The sequence below is a fragment of the Borostomias antarcticus genome (assembly GCF_949987555.1).
Source record: "Borostomias antarcticus genome assembly, chromosome: 16".
NCBI classification, from domain to species: domain Eukaryota; kingdom Metazoa; phylum Chordata; class Actinopteri; order Stomiiformes; family Stomiidae; genus Borostomias; species Borostomias antarcticus.
The window spans coordinates 19805177-19822178 of record NC_140249.1 but is presented as its reverse complement, the minus strand read 5'-3'; the positions used below and the strand labels follow the sequence as shown (position 1 = coordinate 19822178).

Here is a 17002-nt window from a genome sequence, read left to right as displayed (position 1 = left end):
TGTATGTGTGTGTGTGTGTGTGTGTGTGTGTGCGCGGATGCCCTTATTTTTGTTTGCACACAGGTGAGCATCTGGGTTTGTGTCATTATCAGTTGCTTGGATTAGCCAGATGTGATTGGTCCAGTAGTCTGTCCAGTTAACATACAGCATCAGATGGTGCACACTCTCTATACACACACACACACACACACACACACACACAGGGCCCAGTCCTGTTTGTGCAGAGTAATGGGCAATCCCCCTCCCCATCAAACATTCTACCTAGGGGCTACGACCTAAAAGGAAGTCTGAGATACCAGTGATAGCATGTCTCATCATGCCACATATTTACATTGTTTACATAAACTGATGATGTCTTCGGAAAATACATTTTTTGTATTGTTGTTTTAGATTAATGTAATCAAGCGTTGAAGCATTCGCAACAGAGTGATTACTATTCTTTAGTTTTATTTTATTTTTTAAACTGTTTTATTATGGTGTGCTTTCCACCCCATATGCCCAAATATGCTCCAGCAAGATCAGGCTGATTATCACACTTCAAACATGAATGGTTGAATGTCAGTATGACGGCCTTTTCTAGGGTACACCCTCTAGTCCTAGTTAACTCAATGTCAGTATAAAGGCATTTTACAGGGTACACCCTCTAGTGCTAGATAACTCATTTTCTTCTCCCTCTCTCTGACAAAATCCCATCATGCTGCCAGGCAGAGTAACGGTGACATTTAATTAGGGAGTTTTCCTCGCAGTGTTGTAGCCTTGAAGAGAAAATGTTCTCAACTGAACTCTCTGCCTCCTGGTAACAACTGCTGTTTAACAATATCTGTCCTTTGTTTTCTCCCTGCGTCTTTCTGACAGTGTGTGTGCTGTACACCCAAGGAATTGCCAACAGAGAATGGAGAGAGGTGAGTTCAAGGACTCGAAGCCTTCCTATGTTTCAAATATCGATTCAGTGACATGCTGCTCCCCGCAAGAAGCAGTGACTTCTGAAACAAGAGTGTTAGCAAGATGTTCACTCATTAGCAATTCCGTGCTGGAGCAAGTGGGGAAAGGCGTTTAAAGATCATATTACAGAGGCTAAAGACCACGTATTTGAAAACCACAACAAGGCCTCGCTGTGGGGAATCACAACTGTCGATTCATAAAATCAGATTGATGAAAACAACCGTTTAGCAGACGAAAATAGATTTTTAGAAACTGCATTCTCGGTGCCTCGACCACAGCCATTACATGGATATACTGGCTCGCGCTGGATTTTAAATTTCTTCTACATGCCTCCGAACTACACCAAAGTGATCTCCGTGAGTCAAACGCCTTATAATATGTCGTAAATAAGGTCCAGGTTGTCAAAAACGAGCATTGTCCTTTAAGAGGTTGAATTTCAGGAGAAGTTACAAGCTGTGTACCACATGCAGTGTGCAGTAGGCTACTGATTTTTTAAAGGTCATGCTGATTGCCAGCAAATTGACGACCTTTGCTGAAAAAGCAGGCGTGTATCCTGTGGCACTGCTTGCAGTGATTGAGGAGCCACTGCTGTTCATACTGTAGCTACGTGACAACAATGAGAATGTGTCAATTATTTAGTTTCACACACTTTATAACTATATCAAAGATAGCCCTGCTGCTTATACCAACATGATATCACATGACCTACATTTATTAATTCAATTATCATAATTACAATTAAAATCCAGTATTGCACCCCCCCCTCTTTCCTAGTTTGGCCGGACGGAGGTCATAGACAACACTCTGAACCCAGACTTTGTCCGCAAATTCATCTTGGACTACTTCTTTGAAGAGAGACAGAATCTACGCTTTGACCTGTAAGTTATAATCAGTTGTGTTAAAGCCTCAGTGGGTGTGACTCTGTGTGTGTGTGTGTGTGTGTGTGTGTGTGTGTGTGTGTGTGTGTGTTGCTCAATGTAATTTATACACATAAACGAAAGACGACTGATATCAGTTACCTGATTTGAAGCCATTCATCCAGTTCAAGGAAGTAGTGAATGCCTGCTCCACGCACGTTTGTGTTTGTTGTCATTACAGCGAGTGAGTGGGGAATTGTGGGAAGTGTGGTTCTTAAAACGCAGTGCCGATTTTTATCACGACCAGAGGGGCCGCCAAAGTGATGAGTTATCTCAGGCAGCTTTAATGTGGTATTGTTAATAATCAGCTCAATGTAATATATGTTAATAATCAGCTTAAGATCTTTTCTTCCATTTGTCATATTCAACGTAATAGATTTAGAGCAGCTGCTGTTCTTCAGTTTAACAATGGTGAGGTCTTATACAAAGCCCTGTCATTGTGCATGCTTCACAAATGCTGCTCTAATCTATAATTCATCAACACATGTATTACATCAAATATCAATTTGGCCCGGAAAAAGGTGCGGCGCAGCAAAAGTTTGACATTTTTGTAGCGTTTTCGCGCACTCCTCGTCCTCAAGGTACATGATAACACACGAAAGGAGATAAGCGAGTGAAGCCATTAAACTCAACGCGGCCGTGTGCCAGGTTGTGCTACAGTACGTCTATCTCATAGGCCGTTACCTAACACGACAGCTACTTAAGCACTTTCATTCTCACATCCACATGGGCACATTGATTCATACTTTACATGTTATTGCTGCTATGCTTTTGCCTTGCTGAATAGTTTGCTCCTCCTGGTACTGTATTGTACTGGTCGTACTGTATTGTTGCTCTATTGCTGTATTGCTTGCTGTATTGATTGGTTTTGTCTGCCCGGAGAACTCAAAGCTACCTGCCTTTTATTGGTGTAAATGATGCTACCCTTATGCAGGAAGTACCCCTCTTCCTTGAGCAGAGCACTGCGCCAAGACAAATACAGTACATTGCCATTCTCATTTAATAAATGGTTCAAATGAATTTGTGAGTATTACTGACTGAAATATGGATACGTTCAAACTGTTCCATATGAGGTCTGTTAACACTGACCCCTGGTGTTAGTGTTGGGGGTTGAGGGAGGCTAGAGCAGAGGTCACTGTGCTGGCTTTAGCACAGTACAGGTGAGCGAGCACAGAGAGTGAATGAGTGAGTCAGCGAGCGAGGACACGTGTCTCTTTGTGTGAGCGAATGTCCATACAGTATGTTACATTTTTGCCTCGGCTAGTTGGAGATGATGGTGCTGCAGATGGAAAATGGGGAGAAAGAATCGGGTATGTTTGGTTTTAGAGAGGGGTAGAAAGGGGTTTTTTGGGTCGGGGAGGAAGGATTCAATTAAATTCATTTGACTTTATTTTCAGTGAAGAACTTATTTTGTGCAGTGGACAAATAAGACACATACAACAGTCATAGGAAATCAATAGCACAGTGATTGGTTAATCAATGTGCCGCCAGCAAGGCTGATGGTACATGTGTGTTTGTAGCCGAGCTGACTCCCTGCAGGGCTTGTTGTGAGTGGGTGAGAATCAGCCTGTGTTCTAGACAACCACACGTATGTGGCACTCAAACGACTCTCGGCAAGGAGCTGACTGCTGAAGCTTTCTCACACAAACAAGGACCCTCACTCAGCCTCCAATCCACGTGCACACACACACACACACACACACACACACACACGTAAGCAGGGATGCATTTACACACAACCACACATATCCAAGCACTCACTCACATGTCACCCCGCCCCCCTTTCTCTCTCTCTCACACACACACACACACACATATACACACACACACACAAACACACACACATACATGTACCAAGCACTCACTCATCACATTGCTCCTGCTCTTTCAGACAGCCAGTGAGGGATCCTGCTCAGCCACCCATATCTCCTTCCCCGAGAGTCCAGTTATCTTACTGTATATCCCCCAGTCCCTATATGAGCCAGTCTCTAGCTCCACCTCCTCCTCTCCACCACCATAGCATAGCACATAGCCTTAGTTTAGCACTCGTTTTGTTGAAATGTTTTTCGATATGAAGAAGCTTTCATTTTATATCTGCCGTCAGACCATTGTTTTGAAGATAGTTATAGTATACTACAACATCCCTTTAACCAGCACACAATACCACCAGCACCACCAGCACCACCAGCAGCACCACGTCACATCCCTTTAACCAGCACACAATACCACCACCACCACCACCACCAGCACCACGTCACATCCCTTTAACCAGCACACAATACCACCACCACCACCACCAGCACCACGTCACATCCCTTTAACCAGCACACAATACCACCACCACCACCACCAGCACCACGTCACATCCCTTTAACCAGCATACAATACCACCACCACCACCACCACCAGCAGCACCACGTCACATCCCTTTAACCAGCACACAATACCACCACCACCACCCTGTCACAACCAGCACACAATACCACCACCACCACCACGTCACATCCCTTTAACCAGCACATGATACCACCACCACCATCACGTCACATTCCTTTAACCAGCACTAGGGCTGGGACTTTTGCCCCAAAATCATATTCGAAGTTCGTTTATTTATTAATAATAATATTCGAATATATTCGAATTATTATTAATAATATTTTTACCATTAAATTCTTACAGAAAGACCTACCTAGGTATTAAAATAAAGTTGTGCACATTCTGTCCACTAGTGGGCATTGTATCATAAGCAATATCGATAAGCAATGATGTTTTCAGAAGCAAATACAAGTCTTTGTCAACAACCGTTCTTTTAATTTATGTCAGACCCTGGCTTGAACAGTAGGTTTTCACTGTTTGACAAAAATAAATAAAAATAAGCCAGTCAGGCTAGGTACTGAAAGACAAATAAAAGATAAATAAAGGTAGTAGGATGTATATCCCATTAATCAAACATGTAGCCTAGGCTAAATCAGAACTTGCCATTATGGGCTATATGGCTGCAGTATGTAAGACTCAACAACCCTCGTCAACCAGGAGCCGGTTGCACCAGTCATTACTAAGTGGTGACTAGGCCTATAACCTAAGTGGTGACTAACTCGAGATTTGGTCACTACTAAATTTAAATGGGTTGCACCACTCACGACTAGTTCCTACAACTAAATATGTACACCACCCTGGGAGGTGGTGTAAGTGATGACTAGTGTGAGGAAGTAGCGTCTTAACTCACTGCGGTCAAGCCAGCCTTCAATTTGGAAATACAAGTCATGTGGGCCACAGCCAATTCCCCTTTGCGCAAACATTAGCGTCATTACGGTACATCGTTATTTCTCTTGTAAGGACTTACCACCGTCGCATTCACCGACAAGTAGTGAAGTCAAATAACTATGGTTTGATTAAAGAAGTGAAATGCGGTTGTGGTGTGGCATTTCAAAATAAAGGACCTCTAAATTGTCATAACTATATTTCCTTAATATTCAGATTGGAAATAAAAGGAAATCGCCCATAATGCGGCACCTACTCCAATCCAGAGAGCTAGCAGACCACCCCTGGCTCTGGGTATATCCCAGTGATTTTCAGGACATTCTGATGTGGCATTTCAGAATAAAGGCTCTCTAAACTGTTCTATACAACCTACTGTTTCCTGCAATTTCAGGTTAGGATTAAAAGGAGACCGCCCATAATGCATCAACACTTCAACTTCACAGTACTAGTAGACCACCTGAGGATGTCACCTAGTGATTTTCAGGACATTCTGATGTGGCATTTCAAAATAAAGGCCCTCTTAACTGTCCTATACGACCTACTGTTTCCTGCAATTTCAGATTAGGATTGAAAGGAGACCGTCCATAATGCATCAACACTTCCACTTCACAGTACTAGTAGACCACCTCAGGGTGTCACCCTGTCATTTATATGACATTCTGATGTGGCATTTCAAAATAAAGGCTCTCTAAACTGTCCTATACAATCTACTGTTTCCTGCAATTTCAGATTAGGATTAAAAAGAGACCGCCCATAATGCATCAACACTTCCACTTGACAGTACCAGTAGACCACCTCAGGGTGTCACCCAGTGATCTTCAGGACATTCTGATGTGGCATTTCAAAATAAAGGCCCTCTAAACTGTCCTATACGACCTACTGTTTCCTGCAATTTCAGATTAGGATTGAAAGGAGACCGTCCATAATGCATCAACACTTCCACTTCACAGTACTATTAGACCATCTCAGGGTGTTACCCTGTGATTTATATGACATTCTGATGTGGCATTTCAAAATAAAGGCTCTCTTAACTGTCCTATACAACCTACTGTTTCCTGCAATTTCAGATTAGGATTAAAAGGAGACCGCCCATAATGCATCAACACTTCCACTTCACAGTACTAGTAGACCACGTCAGGGTGTCACCCTGTGATTTATATGACATTCTGATGTGGCATTTCAAAATAAAGGCCCTCTAAACTGTCCTATATGACCTACTGTTTCCTGCAATTTCAGATTAGGATTAAAGGGAGACCGCCCATAATGCATCAACACTTCCACTTCACAGTACTAGTAGACCACGTCAGGGTGTCACCCAGTGATTTACAGGACATTCTGATGTGGCATTTCAAAATAAAGGCTCTCTAAACTGTCCTATACAACCTACTGTTTCCTGCAATTTCAGATTAAGATTAAAAGGAGACCGCCCATAATGCATCAACACTTCCACTTGACAGTACTAGTAGACCACCTCAGGGTGTCACCCAGTGATCTTCAGGACATTCTGATGAGGCATTTCAAAATAAAGGCCCTCTAAACTGTCCTATACGACCTACTGTTTCCTGCAATTTCAGATTAGGATTGAAAGGAGACCGTCCATAATGCATCAACACTTCCACTTCACAGTACTAGTAGACCATCTCAGGGTGTTACCCTGTGATTTATATGACATTCTGGTGTGGCATTTCAAAATAAAGGCTCTTAACTGTCCTATACAACCTACTGTTTCCTGCAATTTCAGATTTGGATTAAAAGGAGACCGCCCATAATGCATCAACAATTCCACTTCACAGTACTAGTAGACCACCTCAGGGTGTCACCCAGTTATTTCCAGGACATTCTGATGTGGCATTTTAAAATAAAGGCCCTCTAAACTGTGCTATAAGACCTACTGTTTCCTGCAATTTCAGATTAGGATTAAAAGGAGACCGCCCATAATGCATCAACACTTCCACATCACAGTACTAGTAGACCACCTCAGGGTGTCACTCAGCGATTTTCAGGACATTCTGATCTGGCATTTCAAAATAAAGGCACTCTAAACTGTGCTATACGACATACTGTTTCATGCAATTTCAGATTAGGATTAAAAGGAGACCGCCCATAATGCATCAACACTTCCATTTCACACTACTAGTAGACCACCTCAGGGTGTCACCCAGTGATTTTCAGGACATTCTGATGTGGCATTTCAAAATAAAAGCATTTTAAAGTGTCAAACTGCTTAAATCAGGGTTAATTCAGGATTAAAAGAGAAATACCCATAATGCAATGGGTTTTTATACTACTCAGTAGTAGTAGGCCCCCTCTGGGTCTGACTCACGGAGTTTCACGAGATTCTGATGTGCCATTCCAAAAAAATGCCCAAAACTGCTTAAATCAGGATTTAAATAAAACTACCCATAATGCAACTGGTTCTATACTACACAGTGGTATTAGGCTTCCTCTCGGTCTGACTCATGAAGTTTAACGAGATTCTGATGTGCCATTTCAAAATAAAAGCCTTCGAAAAAAAACTGCTGACATCAGGATTAAAAGAAAACTACCCATAATGCAATGGGTTCTATACTACACAGTGGTAGTATACACCTTCACGGTCTGACTTATGGAGTTTCACAAGATACTGATGTGCCATTTCAAAATAAAAGCTGTTTAAAGTGTAAAAAACTGCTTAAATCAGGATAAAATCTTTATTCTTTTTTATAATTTAGAAGGATTTTATTTTGAAATGGCACATCAGAATCTCATGCCACTTCATGATTCAGACCGAGAGGGGGCTTACTACCACTGTGTAGTATAGAACCTGTTGCATTATGGTTAGTTTTCTTTTAATCCTGATGTCAGCAGTTTTTTTTAGAAGGCTTTTATTTTGAAATGGCACATCAGAATCTCGTTAAACTTCATGAGTCAGACCGAGAGGAAGCCTAATACCACTGTGTAGTATAGAACCAGTTGCATTATGGGTAGTTTTATTTAAATCCTGATTTAAGCAGTTTTGGGCATTTTTTTGGAATGGCACATCAGAATCTCGTGAAACTCCGTGAGTCAGACCCAGAGGGGACCTACTACTACTGAGTAGTATAAAAACCCATTGCATTATGGGTATTTCTCTTTTAATCCTGAATTAACCCTGATTTAAGCAGTTTGACACTTTAAAATGCTTTTATTTTGAAATGCCACATCAGAATGTCCTGAAAATCACTGGGTGACACCCTGAGGTGGTCTACTAGTAGTGTGAAATGGAAGTGTTGATGCATTATGGGCGGTCTCCTTTTAATCCTAATCTGAAATTTCATGAAACAGTAGGTCGTATAGCACAGTTTAGAGTGCCTTTATTTTGAAATGCCAGATCAGAATGTCCTGAAAATCGCTGAGTGACACCCTGAGGTGGTCTACTAGTACTGTGATGTGGAAGTGTTGATGCATTATGGGCGGTCTCTTTTTAATCCTAATCTGAAATTGCAGGAAACAGTAGGTCGTATAGCACAGTTAAGAGGGCCTTTATTTTGAAATGCCAGATCAGAAAGTCCTGAAAATCACTGGGTGACACCCTGAGGTGGTCTACTAGTACTGTGAAGTGGAAGTGTTGATGCATTATGGACGGTCTCCTTTCAATCCTAATCTGAAATTGCAGGAAACAGTAGGTCGTATAGGACAGTTAAGAGGGCCTTTATTTTGAAATGCCACATCAGAATGTCCTGAAAATCACTAGGTGACATCCTCAGGTGGTCTACTAGTACTGTGAAGTGGAAGTGTTGATGCATTATGGGCGGTCTCCTTTTAATCCAAATCTGAAATTGAAGGAAACAGTAGGTCTTATAGGACAGTTTAGAGGGCCTTTATTTTGAAATGCCAGATCAGAATGTCATATAAATCACAGGATGACACCCTGAGGTGGTCTACTAGTACTGTGAAGTGGAAGTGTTGATGCATTATGGGCGGTCTCCCTTTAATCCTAATCTGAAATTGCAGGAAACAGTAGGTCATATAGGACAGTTTAGAGGGCCTTTATTTTGAAATGCCACATCAGAATGTCATATAAATCACAGGGTGACACCCTGAGGTGGTCTACTAGTACTGTGAAGTGGAAGTGTTGATGCATTATGGGCGGTCTCCTTTTAAACCTAATCTGAAATTGCAGGAAACAGTAGGTCGTATAGGACAGTTTAGAAGGCCTTTATTTTGAAATGTCACATCAGAATGTCCTGAGGATCACTGGGTGACACCCTGAGGTGGTCTACTAGTACTCTGAAGTGGAAGTTTTGATGCATTATGGGCGGTCTCCTTTTAACCCTAATCTGAAATTGCAGGAAACAGTAGGTCGTATAGCACAGTTTAGAGGGCCTTTATTTTGAAATTCCACATCAGAATGTCCTGAAGATCACTGGGTGACACCCTGAGGTGGTCTACTAGTACTCTGAAGTGGAAGTGGTGATGCATTATGGGCAGTCTCCTTTTAATCCTAATCTGAAATTGCAGGAAACAGTAGGTCGTATAGGACAGTTTAGAGGGCCTTTATTTTGAAATGCCACATCAGAATGTCCTGAAGATCACTGGGTGACACCCTGAGGTGGTCTACTAGTACTCTGAAGTGGAAGTGGTGATGCATTATGGGCAGTCTCCTTTTAATCCTAATCTGAAATTGCAGGAAACAGTAGGTCGTATAGGACAGTTTAGAGGGCCTTTATTTTTAAATGCCACATCAGAATGTCCTGAAAATCACTGGGTGACACCCTGAGGTGGTCAACTAGTACTGTGAAGTGGAAGTGTTGATGCATTATGGGCGGTCTCCTTTTAATCCTAATTTGCAGGAAACAGTAGGTCGTATAGGACAGTTTAGAGGGCCTTTATTTTGAAATGCAACATCAGAATGTCCTGAAAATCACTGGGTGACATCCTCGGGTAGTCTACTAGTACTGTGAAGTGGAAGTGTTGATGCATTATGGGCGGTCTCCTTTTAATCCTAACCTGAAATTGCAGGAAACAGTAGGTTGTATAGAACAGTTTAGAGAGCCTTTATTTTGAAATGCCACATCAAAATGTCCTGAAAATCACTGGGATATACCCAGAGCCAGGGGTGGTCTGCTAGCTCTCTGGATTGGAGTAGGTGCGGTATTATGGGCGATTTCCTTATTTCTAATCTGAATATTAAGGAAATATAGTTATGACAATTTAGAGGTCCTTTATTTTGAAATGCCACACCACAACCGCCTTTTACTTCTTTAATCAAACCATCGTTATTTGACTTCACTACTTGTCGGTGAATGCGACGGTGATAAGTCCTTCCAAGAGAAAAAACGATTTACCGTAATGACGCTAATGTTTGCGCAAAGGGGAATTGGCTGTGGCCCACATGACTTGTATTTCCGAATTGAAGGCTGGCTTGACCGCAGTTTCAACTCTGCTATTAGGACGGAGGTGGGCTGAAACATTGTAGCTAAATCTGTCGGTGGAAAAATTATTATTTTTAGCAGATGTCTTAGTTATCAAGATTAAGCTAAATATTGGCACCGGTGTGCTTATTGGTGTCATATTTAATAAGTTTGAGTAATTTCACGATCGAGCTAGCTAACCACCTTTAGCTCAATTGGCTCAGTTGCTGGTTAGCGATGAGAGGGGGAGTCCCAGCCGAGTTGATAACCCTCCGTTGCGGGTTGGGAGGATGCAACGGTCGGCTGGGATCCTCATAGTTAACCAGCAACTGGTCAGTGGACTGTACCAGGCAGCCTACGTTATCAGTGGACTGTACCAGGCAGCCTACGTTATGTCTGAATCAAAGGTTATCAAACAAGCTTGGGAACTAGCTGGCTAGGATAATTTAAGCATAACAATCCAACGGCTAACTCCCCCAAAAGAACCCCTCCACTGCACAAGCACCAAGTCCAATAATAATAATAAGCACAAGCTACAGAGTGCAACGTTAGCCTTGCTAACGGAGATAATGAATTTGGAGGAGAGTGTTGCAGCTGGTGCTAAACGAGGCAAAGGAAGAATATTTTGTGGACTATTATCACATCCATTTCACAGTTGGGATTATACAGAAAGGTGAGGATCGAGCCTGTGTTGGATGACCAACTCAAATGCCTGGCTAGCTCAATATTGTTGTAAGTTTAACATGAATCGCATATGCGAGCCGGAGCCCGTCGCTTTCACTGGATGACTCGTGAAGCATGCTACATTTATCTCGCATACTAAACATGTTTTCGTGGAGTAGTACAGGTATGTACTAAATCGTATGTAGTAGGCGAGTTGCAGTATGTACTATATAGTATGTAATATGGACATTCGGACACGGCCCAAGCTCCTTGGTAAGGGCTGGGTAAGGGCGATCAACCTCCTTGTTTACATTTTTACTTGCTTACCGATTGGCTATTTGGATCCTGCCGTCACAGTCATACAACGACTATTTTTTAGTAACTAGTTAGTAGTTAGGCCTACTAGTTAAGACAACGCCTAAATTGCCGTGGTGCAACCGAAATAAGATACCAAGTAATATGCGACTAACTAGTAGCAACTAAGAGTTTAGTCAGTGTTTAGGCGTGACTAAATGCTTGGGTTTAGACAAACTGGTGCAACCCAGTCTAGGGGTATAGATTTCGATCTCCTCCAGCGTGATTGTGGGCGTTGGCGAGGCCATTGTTCTGCAAGTGCTAACTAACGTCACCTCCTACAGGTCCAATAGCCTTGCTAATGAGCTCGCGATTGCAACTTCACCAGGCGTGAAAAACCCTCTGAATCTGAATCAAAAGCAACGTTTGCTAGCCAACACATTTACAAAACTTACAGGTTCGAATATTAAGGGCTGCCTAATATTCGTTCGAATACCAGTATTTCTGTCAATATTCGAATTATATTCGAATCCCGAAGTTCGGACTCCCAGCCCTAACCAGCACACAATACCACCACCACCACCCTGTTACATCCCTTTAACCAGCACACAGCACAACCACCACCACCACGTCACATCCCTTTAACCAGCACACAATACCACCACCACCACCACCCTGTTACATCCCTTTAACCAGCACACAGCACAACCACCACCACCACCACCCTGTTACATCCCTTTAACCAGCACACAGCACAACCACCACCACCACCACCCTGTTACATCCCTTTAACCAGCACACAGCACCACCACCACCACCCTGTCACATCCCTTTAACCAGCACACAGCACAACCAACACCACCACGTCACATCCCTTTAACCAGCACACAATACCACCACCACCACGTCACATCACTTTAACCAGCACACAGCACACAGCACAACCACCACTACCACCACCACCACGTCACATCCCTTTAACCAGCACACAATACCACCACCACCACGTCACATCCCTTTAACCAGCACAGAGCACACAGCACAACCACCACTACCACCACCACCACGTCACATCCCTTTAACCAGCACACAGCACATCCACTACCACCACCACCACGTCACATCCCTTTAACCAGCACACAGCACAACCACCACCACCACCACCACCACGTCACATCCCTAGGTTGTCATGTGTACTAGCCTGAATATGAACTAACAGGGACAGGAATGCATTCTACTGTATGTAAGTTGGTGGGATGACCAAATTAGTATAAGTATTAGGCAATTAGCAAGGTAATAACTGGGGGCTAAGGATGTTGGCCTGCAGAAGTATGTCCCTGTGTGGTTCTATATGTGCTACTGTACCTCATCATTACTCCCTCCGTTCTTATAGACCTGTGAGTGTCCACCACTCTACTGGACCAAGAGGAAGGCTATGGCCCACCGCCTACATGCAGCATGATGTCATGCACACGCGCACACATACGTACTTACTTACACTCTTACTCACACACTCTTGAGTTGCCCAGCGGCATCCTCTCTGACAAATCCTTTTGTGTGTGTGTGTGTGGGTGGGTGAGATAGAGCGTGTGGAGCCTATAAATGTACTGTAGCCTTGTATTTTATTTTTTTTTCTCTCCAGTCATTACATTTTACTTGATTTCTTTATTTTATAACTTTCTGACACCTATCTCAGGAAATCAGCCTATCTGGAAAAATAGTTTTTATTTTCGGGGAATAGAACAAAACCATTTGGAGAATAGAAAAAACATACAAAAAAAAATGTGAATATCGGATTAGCTGTGCATTTTCAAGGGTTTTATTTTCCATCTTACTGTATGGGCCAGTCAAGTTTTTTCACACCAACCTCACCCAACCATGCCTTTATGGACCTTGCTTTGTGCACTGAGGCACAGTCATGCTGGAACAGAAAAGAACCTTCCCCAAACTCTTCCCACAAAGTTGGAATCATAGAATTGTCCAAAATGTCTTGGTAAGCTGAAGTGTTACCATTTCCCTTCACTGGAACTAAGGGGCCAAGGCCAACCCCAGAAAAACAACCCCAGATCATTATTCCTCCTCCCACCAAACAGTTGGCACAGTGTAGTCAGGCATGTAACATTCTCCTGGATTTCGCCAAACCCAGACTCGTCCATCAGACTGCCAGATAGAGAAGCGTGATTCATCACTCCACAGAACAAGTCACAAAAAGATTTTTGGGGTTCTTGCTAAGGGCAATTCATAAACTATTAGCAGAAAACCCTGTATATTTAACTATAAAAAGGGGCGGCACGTAGTTCAGGAAGTAGAGCGGCCCGGCTGGGGATTCCGGAGTGTGCCGAAGTGTCCTTGAGCAAGACACTGACCCCCAAAATCGCTCACGTACGGCACGGTGGCGCAGTACCTAGTACTGTCGCCTCACAGCAAGAAGGTCTCTGGGCCTTTCTGTGCAGAGTTTGCATGTTCTCCCCGTGTTGCAAAGGTTTCCTCCTAAAAGAACCCAATAGGAAAAACATGCAGAAGAACAGATGCTCAGCAGTTGGGACCAAGACCTGGACTAAGCACTTGGACTTGGTCCCCGGGCACCGATGGCTGCCCACTGCTCCTGGCGGCCCCTGGAGGAGGACAGCTGGGATGGGTTAAATGCACCGGACAATTTCCACCGGCGGCAAGAAAAATTGCATGTGTGTGTGTTGTGTGCCATGTCGCCCTCTCACTTGTGTGTAATGTGTCACTGTGTGGCCAAATAAAGCCCCCCCCTCTCGGGTCCTGTAATTAAATTATTATTATAATTATTATATTATAATTATTATATTTAAAATATATATTATGTCATGAAGCTTTAATGCACTTGTAGCAGTAGGCTTCACTATTAGGTTCCAGTTTCACATTTCAGCTTCCAGGATTTTTAGTTTCCGGGTTTTTCAGCTGTGCTGTTACATTTGAGGTTTCAGATTTTCCCATTTATGCCTTTTCAGCAATGCTTTTGAGATTTCTTTCAGCTGAATACATTTATACTCGTATTTATATACCATTCATACTTAATCTATTTTGATATATTTGTATTAATATTAGTATCTAGAGCTATTAAGCCTATCTAAACTACATATTATCCCTGCTGTCAGCAAGCACATACATTTTCGTAAGGAAATGTACCTTTTCTAGTTATTATTAGGGGCCCTATCGCTATGGTAATAGGAACCCTATTGTAATAGTATTATTTTCCTGAAAGTGATGAAATAACAAAAAAAAGTTTACATTTCTGCCATTTGGTGTGTAGTCCAAACTGTCAGTCTGTCAGTCTACCCTCTGTCTGTCACTCCATCCTCCTGTCTGTCAGTCCTCCCCCGTTAGTCAGTCTCACAGTCTGTCTGTCAGTCTGATTATGGTTATGAGGGCATGTCTGTAGGACCCTGTACCATTACCGCTTGCGGTTATGTTTATTATTATTATTATTATTATCATCATCATTGTTGTTATTATATTAAATTCATAATTTATGAACATTTGTCAGTGACCAAAGCAGAGATTTATAGAACATGAGCCACACCTGTATATTTGGCCATCAGCGTGTTGTGTAACAGCATATTACCCAGTCTTCTGGATTTGCATTCATAGAGACACAATATGGGACCATCTTCCTCTTTCATTCAGCTCTTGACATTAGTGGAGCCTCCTGGTGTGTGTGTGTGTGTGTGTGTGTGTGTGTGTGTGTGTGTGTGTGTGTGTGTGTGTGTGTGTGTGTGTGTGTGTGTGTGTGATGTACAGCATTTTACATGACACCGTCTGCAGAGAGAAGCAGAGACACTTTCTTTTGTTGGATACACACACACTGTGGCACCCCTAGGGCAGGAGGAGGCAGTCACGCTTGGGTGAGGCGCTCCTCTCCCTCCTACCCCAGGCACACACACACACACACAGCTGAGACCATCTGAGAGTAAGAGAGTAATCCCCCTCTGCCTATAGCACTGGTGTGCGTGCGTGTCCCCACACCTGTGTGTAAATGTGTGTGTGTGCCATGAGCCATTGACTAACACATGCATGTCCATTGGGCTCTGTGGCTTTATCCCTCTGTGTCCCTCTTTATATATCTATATATATATATATATATATATATATATATATATATATATATATATATATATATATATATATATATATATAGTGTAACAGGTAACAGGTACTGTAACTCTGATGACCAAAACCAACGAAGGCTCAAAGAAAGAAAGAATCTGTTCTAACCATTCAACATTTCTCATTGGTCTGCAGGTATGACCTTGACTCCAAGAGTGACAACCTGTCTAAACATGTGAGTTTCCTCTCTCCTCTTCTATGGTCTTTCTCTCTAATCAGCACTCCATTCATGGGAATCACCATGCATGTCTTTTCTGTTTCCTATGTCACCATGGAATCTATAATAGTTTCAGTTGAAGACTGGTTCATAGAATGTTCATATTCAAAACAGTAACACCAGCTTGGTCCATCTCAACATCCAGTTTGCCACGACGATGACACTGTCATGTTAGCTAACATTAGCAGCGGTAGCTAGCTAGCTAGCTTACGTAAAAAATAACAAGCACCTATTTCTTGAGCCTCGATCCCAAAGGCAGGACAGTCGAGATAATACCACCACCGAACAGCAAGGTCACAAAGCTAATTTGGACATTTTGTAAAAGTTTTTGACTTGCTAGCGTTTGACTATTAGCGCAAATTGACACACCAGAGGTGTACTTGGACCAAGTCGTTCCTTATGACCAAAAATTCCATTGAAATGGTCTATTCCTCATACGTGAGCCTGACACAATTTTTAATTATTTGAATTGTATCGTTTCTTTTAAATCTGTTCTCACTGTGTTTACATGATTTATGTTTTTATCCATCTCTTTTTATATAAAAAGTCTATGTGCTACATTGATTTGTATGAATGGTGCTATAGAAATACAATTACATTGACATTGACATATATTGACTCTGAGATGACACTGCTCCAGGGAATATATGCATGGTACACACACTTCACAGTGAGAGATTTGTGAATAGAAATGTGTGAATATGAATCTTGCTGCACTCCTAGTGCTCCAGCCCCACTCCTCCAGCCCTAATGCTCCATTCCAAGTCCTCCAGCCTCAGGCCTGGGTTACACTAGCACGCCTACACAAACTCTGGTAATAGCCTACAGGGCAAAGAAACGAACCGCTCCCACCTACCTCCAGGCCATGGTCAAACCCTCCCTCCCCACCACTACGCCCTGCTACCTCAGGGCAACTGTTTGCCCCGTCACTCCGAGGCCCCTGCGGTTGATCGACAGGGTCACTTCTCTTCTTTGTCCTGGCCCCGCAGTGGTGGAATGAACTGCCCACTGACGTCAGGACAGCAGAGTCGTCGCAGGCTTAAAACTCACCTCTTCAAGAAGTACTACCACAATCCTCCCTCTTAAGCACCTATTGTATTTTTAGTTTGCTATTCTTGCACTTTGCCTTCAGCACTAGATTATGCCCTTAGTCACTTGTTTTAGTAAGGAGATGCACTTGTGAGTTCTAGCAAGTAGTAGAA

At 42.8% G+C, this 17002-nt stretch overlaps 1 protein-coding gene across 1 annotated transcript in view; it reads left to right on the top strand.

Annotated features, from left to right (window-relative positions):
• Positions 1-17002, top strand: part of LOC311319661 (copine-8-like) — a gene marked incomplete at both ends in the record, with an annotated part of 43934 nt that overhangs the window by 9174 nt on the left and 17758 nt on the right. Inside the window, 3 exons of the mRNA XM_084451257.1 lie at positions 856-902; positions 1717-1820; positions 15719-15758. Coding sequence (XP_084307383.1) covers positions 856-902; positions 1717-1820; positions 15719-15758 — 191 coding nt within the window. The remainder of the gene's footprint in view (positions 1-855; positions 903-1716; positions 1821-15718; positions 15759-17002) is intronic.